Source organism: Antrostomus carolinensis, unplaced genomic scaffold (assembly GCF_000700745.2).
Source record: "Antrostomus carolinensis isolate BGI_N321 unplaced genomic scaffold, ASM70074v2 scaffold13732, whole genome shotgun sequence".
NCBI lineage: Eukaryota > Metazoa > Chordata > Aves > Caprimulgiformes > Caprimulgidae > Antrostomus > Antrostomus carolinensis.
This window is the reverse complement of record NW_010299047.1, coordinates 30,136-38,046: the sequence shown is the minus strand read 5'-3', so window position 1 is coordinate 38,046 and position 7,911 is coordinate 30,136. Positions and strand designations below refer to the sequence as shown.

Sequence of the window (7,911 nt, the reverse complement as noted above, 5' to 3'; positions counted from 1 at the left end):
GAGGTGGGGGGGGGGGAAGTTTGGTGCACACCAGCTGAAGAGAAAATTAATTTACTCATCATTGGAACATTTGCCTATGGATGGGGAGGGCAATAGATTCTCCATTACTTAGACTCTTTAGATCCTGATCAAGAGCAAAGTGTTGGTATCACTGAAACTGAGAGCAGAGTTCCTAATCATAACAAGAGCAAGACTACATCCTGGATATCTTTCTGAATGACAGGAGACAGTGAGCTCAGAGTGAGACTCACTGGAAGGCTCTAAGGCTTCTCAGACATGAGAAGTCAGATTGAATGTTCGAAATACTCCTTTGGCATTTTAAATCCGTGGCTACAAGGCTTTGTCCCATATATCTACTTGACTGAATAAAGCTAGGGTTTTACTCTGTTTATTTTTCTTTTGCTGAAAGTTCCTTCCTATCTTGTGGTTTATTGGTTTTTTTACTGTTTGACACAGAATATGATTACAATCTTCTGTAGTAAAGGTGCAGCTGAGATTGCTTGTAAACTAAGTTTTATTTGCTTGTTCTTGTCCTTTCAGATGTGTTCGTGCTGGTGCTCATAGGGCAGCTGGGCATTTGCCTCTTCTTGGTGTTTGCTGATATTGATGATCTCTACTCTAAGATGGATGTGAGTATTGTTCCAAGGTGGGTTTTCTTCCTACTGCCAGTCCCATTATAAGTGCACTGGCATTGTTTTTAACAAAAGGCAGAGACTTTTGCAGGGATACACGGCACTTCTAAAGACAAATCAAATATAAAGAGATGGATTTTAGATTATGAGATTGAAGAACCTTCTGGAAATATGGTAGCTCCAAACTAAGATCTGTGCATTCTGACACCTGGACACGTACACATGTACGTTTGATTGTTTCAGCGCATTGTCCATGCAACAGAGGATGACTTCACTGAACTTACCATGCTTTATATGTTGGTGGCTTGATAGTTGTGAAGCTAGGAGAAGAAAGGGACTAGGTGCTGCAAGTTTAAAGAACCATGCTCTTGTGTTTCTCAGGCTGTGCTACTCTGCACACAGATCGTCGTGCAAAGATCTGCCAGTTGGCACTCACAGCAGCTCTCAGTTCTCAGTCCAATGTTTTCAGGCTCCATGTTTAAATTTCAGACAGCCTGCAGTTTCCTAAAGCAGCACTTGGGTTTAGAACAGTAGTGGAAACTTTAGAAAGACTAGTAGGGCTGTCATGGCAATAGAGGATTTATCTTGATTCTTGGTTAATAAATACCAGTAGGGCTTGGCTTATTTAGTCTGGCAGAATGCAAGCTGGGAGTCGCCTTGTGCAAATCCATCCTAGAGGAAATACAAGGGAAGGGTAAGATCTACATCAGCCGTAGGACAGGATTGTCAGTGAACCTGGCAATTAGTATGTTGAGGCTGGGAGATGTTAACCTCCCCCACTGTGACACTCTCGCAGGAGTCACAGGAACAAAATGGCAAAAACATCACACAGCTATTTTTTCAATACATTTGTAATCAGAACGATGAAGTGTGGTGGCTTTGAGTAACATGTCTTGAACATGATGCTGCTTCCAGTCCTGTATGTTTGTGTGACAGTTAGCAAGTGGATTGAGAAATGGAAATACTGAGACATGGAAAAAGAGACAAAGACAAGGCGAATAGACCTGGATTTTGAATGCCAAGCAGCCTGGCTAAAGCTGTCTCCCTGTGTAACTGTTTCCAGAGCAGAAGCTCAGTGGGCAGACCTAGTTAAAGAATCTGCCACGAGATGGCACTTTAAAGCAAGTCTTAGTCCTGTTGTAGACTGTGGTGACACAGGACATTTTCAGCACTGCAGCTGTGAGGGGCTAAAAGGCCTTTGGGAAGAACTGCAAAACTCCCAGGCTGCCTGGAGGGAATGCACTGGATTTGCTGAGAAGAGAAAAGGAGGGAGTGGCAATAAATTCTGCAATAGCCTAGCCCTCGAGAAACTGCTGATCTGAATTTTGGATCTGAGCTGCATCTCCAAAATAAGTTGAGCTACAGCCAGAAAGCCAGTGCTGCCAGCTGCGCAAAGCTGGAGCTGGGTTTGGAGCTGAAATACTCAGACTTCAAACTATTTCCTATATTAGAAAGAAAGGAAGCATTTAGATTTCCTGTTGCAATTCTGGAGTATGGTTTTCACAGCTGCATCATAAGTTTAAAAACATCTTTATCAATAATTCCTCAAGACAATTAGCAATATTGGCTCATCAGCAGTTTTGATGACACAAAGATGGTGAAGAGTCTAGAGAACAAGTCCTATGAGGAGTGGCTGAGGGATGTGGCTTGGGTTGTTTAGTCTGGAGAAAAGGAGGCTGAGGGGAGACCTTACTGCTCTCTATAACTACCTGAAAGGAGGCTGTAGTGAGGTGGGTGTTGGTCTCTTTTCCCAAGTAGCAAGTGATAAGACAAGAGGAAATGGCCTCAGGTTGCACCAGGGGAGGTTTAGATTGGATATTAGGAAAAATTTCTTCACTGAAAGGGTTATCAGGTACTGGAACAGGCTGCGCAGGGAAGTGGTTGAGTCACCATCCCTGGAGGTATTTAAAAGACATGTAGACATGGCTCTTAGGGGCATGGTTTAGTGGTGGAGTTGGCAGTGTTAGGTTTATGGTTGGATTTAAGGATCTTTTCAAACCTAAATGATTCTATAACACAAGCTCCCACCAGTGTCTAGTGTGCACACATGTTGTGAACAGCTTCTCCTGCTTTTTCCCCAGCTTGTTTGCACCCCTACCATGTGGCGGATCTCCATGGTGATACTGCTTGCAGTCACACTTGCTGTGTCCTTCCTTGTCGAGGTGAGCATGCTTTATTGAATATACCTGTCAGCACTAATTGGAGAGACGAAAGGGTCGGGTCTCACTCTTTCTCCCTCCTCCTCAGCCCAGCTTGGGAATATCTAGTAAAACAGGAGCCATTGCTGCTACCTCACCCTTACTCTCTTTCCTCAAAGCCCCACATCTGAATGATCAGATATAAGGGAATGCAAGGCCCTACCACCTTTTTTTTCCTTTGGTGAGTGGGATGTATTAGGCTCTGCCCCACACTAGAGAAATGTGGGCAGTCTTTGGTGTTTTCTACTCAGATCCTGAAGACTATCAGCAGGAGCTGGTCCCTGTTTTCTGGTGGAGAACTCTGGTGCAGCTGAGAAGTGGTCAGTAAAAGGCTCTTTAAGGGATGTGGATGAGCAGTACAGAGTGAGAGATCTGGGTCTTCATTGCTTGCTCTTTGTGTGTCCTAAGAGGGAAAACTGCTGTCCACGTCCTCCAGAACCTTCCTTTTGCTCTTGCTTTTACAGGAAATGGTCATCGAGAACAGACCTTTATGGCTGCTGCTGAAAAAGACGTTCCGGTACCACTCCAAGAGCCATTACAAGAGGCTGCAGCGAGTGCTAGAACAGGACTCAGCCTGGCCACCTCTGAATGAAACCTTCTTCTCAGATTCTGTGGCAATATCAGTAGAGGGAAATATGGGAGGCCATAGCAATCCAACATTTGACAGCAATGAGGAGCTGCAAATAGCCAAAGCCTTCTAGAAGCATCCACTCCTAGCACCATTGTGCTCTTCCCATGATGGGAACAATGCAGAGCTCTGTTACTAACTCACTGGTAGCAGGCAACCTGTTTGCCCTCTTCTTAGTTTAAAACATGTGGTACTTGCATTTTCTGAGTGAAATATCTATTGACGTGCAGAGCAGAATGATTTAATTGTTCAACAGTTCTTTTTTGAGGGAGGTATTTGTTAGGGATATCCATTTTAAAAAAGTAGAATAAAACACATGGTAATTGCAAATTATGATCTCATTCTGTGGGTCTTCAAGGACATGCTGTTTCTTGTGACGTGAGCTTGCGCCTCCTAAAGAGGATGCTTCATGACTGGGCTGCTGCCTGGCACCAGCTCCTGGTTTACTAGTTCCAAAAGAAGCAGATATTGAAGGGGTCATTACCTCTAAGGGCCTAAGGCCTGAATTAAAAGGCAGGCAGCCAGCTAGGTCTCAGAATGATTTTATTAAATTCTGTGGCATGCTCTGAAGTTGAACCATCTGAGGTTTTGGCTCTGGTTTCCAACCATAATTGCACATGGTAGATACCATGTGTCAGTCATCAACTCATATCCCTCACCTGTTAACCTTTGATGGTGACTTTTACTCACTCTGCTGTATTGCTTCTGCTGTACTTAAATGCAACAGCAGTGTGCATTTCTGCAGGTTTTACTAACTCAAAAAAAGCAGCTTCTACCAGCACATGCTCTCTTAGCCCTTTGACGCTCGGCTGACTTCCTGCTCAGCATGTTTTGCAATCTCTGTCCCCAGCTAACAAGAAGATACAGTCAGGGAGGCTCTGGACCAAGAGGAACACTTCCTGGTTTCGATAAGGTGTGCAGGGGAGTTGTCCCCTCCGAATTGACTGCACAATTTGTTTTTCACAGCTAGAGCTTGCCCATGGTTTTTCTGGGTGGGGCTGCAGAGCACTTCATTACTAGAGACTGTGTGTTCCTACTATTAGATGCTAAAGCCCTCTTGCATTGCCACAGAAACCCGGAGAATCAGGCAGGTTGGGAGTCATGGTAAAGATTCTTTTTGGTCTTTTAGAGTAAGAAGTAGCTCTGGAAAACCAAGAGCAAATCAGAAGAGGTTATGGATTGTTTTGATTTAACATGTCTGTATTAGAACAGTGTTTGAAAAGAATTTAGCTTGAATAAAAAAAATCTAATATTATTTTTCTAAAAATAAAAAAAGATTCAACTTGAATAAAACATGTATTTGACTCAAAACAATTTTTTCCCCATTTTAGACAAGTTTGACACAAGCAAATGGAGTAGATACCTTCCTACCTACTGCAGTTTACCTAACAGTAAATACCTGCCACAAAGCCACACAGCTTGACATAAATGAGAAATCGTTCACATTTGTTCGTAAAAGTGTCTCCAAAGTTAGGATGGGTTCCCCGTTTGCAGCAAAATCCATGGGTAAGTGAAGGCTAGAGGCTCTACGGAGTCCCTGTAACTTCAGGAGACACTGTAGAACAGGTTAGTGGAGCTACTCCTGTCATCCTCTGTTCGAGATAGGGTAGTATTTTCCTTAGAGACAAAATTCACTGTCCTGTTTATGAACTCCTGCACACAAGAAATACGTTCCTGCGTGTGATAAACTGGCAGCTGCAGTAGCACTGCAGACCAGGCATGTTTATGTCACAATTGACAGTATAAAAGTGTCAACTCGTGGCAGACCTGTGCCACTTGTAGGGTCAACAAGATAAAGACCTGCTTGCCTGCTGCTGAAATACAGCCATACCTGCAGGAGAACAGAATTCAAATGCTAGGTCATATTTAACCTCTGCCACTCCTTAAAATGTTGGTCTTGTGTTCCATCTTCCTGTGCAAATCCAGCATCTCCAGCCACAATGGAACACATTATCTTCCCTCGGTGCATCAGCCACAGTTCAATCAGCAGAGCTCTGCAGGGTGTCCCAGCCACACTGAACTGCTTGTATAGCATAACTCTGGCCATCGGGAGACAAGTGATGTGTAATGCACATCCCTGCTGCAGAAACCAGCTCATATGCACACATCAGAGCCCCTGTGTTCTGCTCCCTCACCTCTGGTGGAACATCAGAGGTCCCAGATAAAAGTGTTTTTCAAATTTTGAGGCTGCATAAGGGCAGAGATAGATTGACTCTGCTTGACATCCAAGCCATGGATGTCCCTGTCTGCAGTCCAAGCTATCCAAGCACAAGTGAAGAATCCCCTAGAGGACTGGAGCTCCAGGCTTGCTTTCTCCTTTTGCGACAGGCAGTGGACACCAGTTGGACAGACCCTCAGTGACCTTTGCCAGCAGCCACTGTCTGTCCTGGTTAGCTTTCTACAACCAAATCAAAGGGGCAGAATCCCTGGAGCACAGCCAATCCACTGAGCCATGCAGCCTCTCTCAACAGCTGATTTCAAAATTTGATTTTCCTTTGGAAATACACTTGTCCTAGTTATTGAAAGAAGAAATTCACTTTTATTTTTGTCCATTCCATTTTTTTATGACTTGTTTATCTTGACACAGTCATTACAGTTTTTTTCTGGTCATCAGCACTCTAGAGCTCAGCCTGCTTGGAAGCACACACAACCAACAGAGGAGCAAAGCTCTATTTAAAAATATATAGATAATAGGTCACCAATAGTAGCTGTAGATGTACATAGTATTAATGAGCTAGAACCTTTTACAAGACATACCAGCTTTCCACTCATATAGTGATTTTTGTCTAAGGAACTTGATGCACAACACAGCTCTTCAGGAGAATTACAGAGGGGGCTGCAGAGACAAAGAACCAGGAAAGGGACGTATAAATAGCTGGTACCTGGACCACCCTGTTTAAGGAAAGGAAACAGAGAATTCCGTTATCATAGATATTGCAGGTGTCTGGTGCCAACAACTGAATTTAGAGGACTCATTACTCCCACTTACAGCTCCTAAAGTCTTCACGTTAGACAAATAGTCCCAGAGCATTCTGCACTAACATCCCCCACCAGAAAGTGATTAACCCCTCTACAGCCTTTGTCTAGTTTGTGGGTGGACAGTGTGCAGCCCCTGGGCTAGGAGGGTCATGCTGTGCTGCATGATGGTTCAGTGCACCCCATGCTCATTGCCAAATGCCTACAAGGAATGGCAGCACTCAAACACGCTGTCAGCCAAGCCAGGCTGTGCAAATTTGCTTCTTAGTTGGCTGTCAGCAATGAGGACATGTTTCCTCTTCTAAGAAGGTAATTAAATGTCTTGAGTATCTGAAATACAAAGCATATTTGTCCCTGCTCGGGTGTGTCCTGTTTTCAGTGTCCCTTGTAGCTGGTGGCCACAGGAGGTGCTTGTCTCTGACATAGCTTTGATTACTTGGTATAGATCACTGGGTAAAAGGGAGAAAAAAAAAAAAAAAAGATAGAATAGTTTGGGTTGTAAGAGGCCTTTAAAGGTCATCTAGTCCAACTCCCCTGCAATGAGCAGGGACACCTTCCACTAGACTCCAGCCGTACTGTGAATGTTTCCAGGGATGGAGCATCCACCACCTCTTGGGGCAACCTGGCCTGGCCTGGTGTCTCACCACCTTCAGTGTAAGAAGTTTCTAAATGTCTCCTCTGTTAGTTTAAAACCATCACCCCTCGTCCTATCACTACAGGCCCTGCTAAATAAAAAGTCTGTCCCCATCTTTCTTAGAGGCCCCTTCAAGTACTGAAAGGTGCAATAAGGTCAGATCTCCAGATTCTGAGATGCCTTTAACCATTTTCCCCGAGACAAAGCTCTATGCCATGCCCCCTGTCAACTTTCAGCTTGTCTGCATGGAGGTCCTAATGTTTTGTTAGCTTTGCTGGCAGGCAGCATGTTTTAGAGCAATTCCCCAGCTCTTTCTTCCCAGTGTGTGCACAGCTGAAGGAGCTACCACACAGACCAGCTCCCTTCCCCTGAGCTCTCTAGGGTTGAGTGAGCCCAATGCTGGAGGCATCTGGCCCTGTAAGAGCGATGTCTTACGTGGACTGACCCACTGTCCTCTCCAGGATGCCGGATTAACGCACAGGGGGTGTTGTGGTGGTACAGCTACAACACCTCTGATACCTGAACCATGCACAGCCCCCACAGATACCCAGCAAATGTTTGAATCATTTTGGTTGTTACTAGGAAGTTCACTGTGCTTACCAACAACACGTGTCATCTGCGTTTCTCAAGAAATTGGGACAAACCTTGATGAACTTACCTTCTTGGCTCCCCTGCCTGCAGATGAGGTGAAGAATGCACAGATGAGGTGAAGAATGCAGTCATTAAGCCTGTGGTCTGTTTAAAAGCTCTAAAAATGTCAATCTCAGACATCTGGTAGGACTGTACTCAGATAACCTAACCTGTCAGCTGGCTGGGTCACAGCAGGTAGAGGCTGAGCAAGGG

At 44.6% G+C, this 7,911-nt stretch overlaps 1 protein-coding gene across 1 annotated transcript in view; it reads left to right on the top strand.

The window, feature by feature from the left end:
• The window catches only part of ATP13A4 (ATPase 13A4), a gene marked incomplete at its 5' end in the record, with an annotated part of 32,934 nt that extends 29,403 nt beyond the window's left edge, over nt 1-3,531 (top strand). The window contains 3 exons of the mRNA XM_010162658.2: nt 541-629; nt 2,714-2,794; nt 3,295-3,531. Of these exons, the coding sequence (XP_010160960.2) occupies nt 541-629; nt 2,714-2,794; nt 3,295-3,531 (407 nt within the window). The remainder of the gene's footprint in view (nt 1-540; nt 630-2,713; nt 2,795-3,294) is intronic.
• Nucleotides 3,532-7,911: the final 4,380 nt, after the last annotated feature.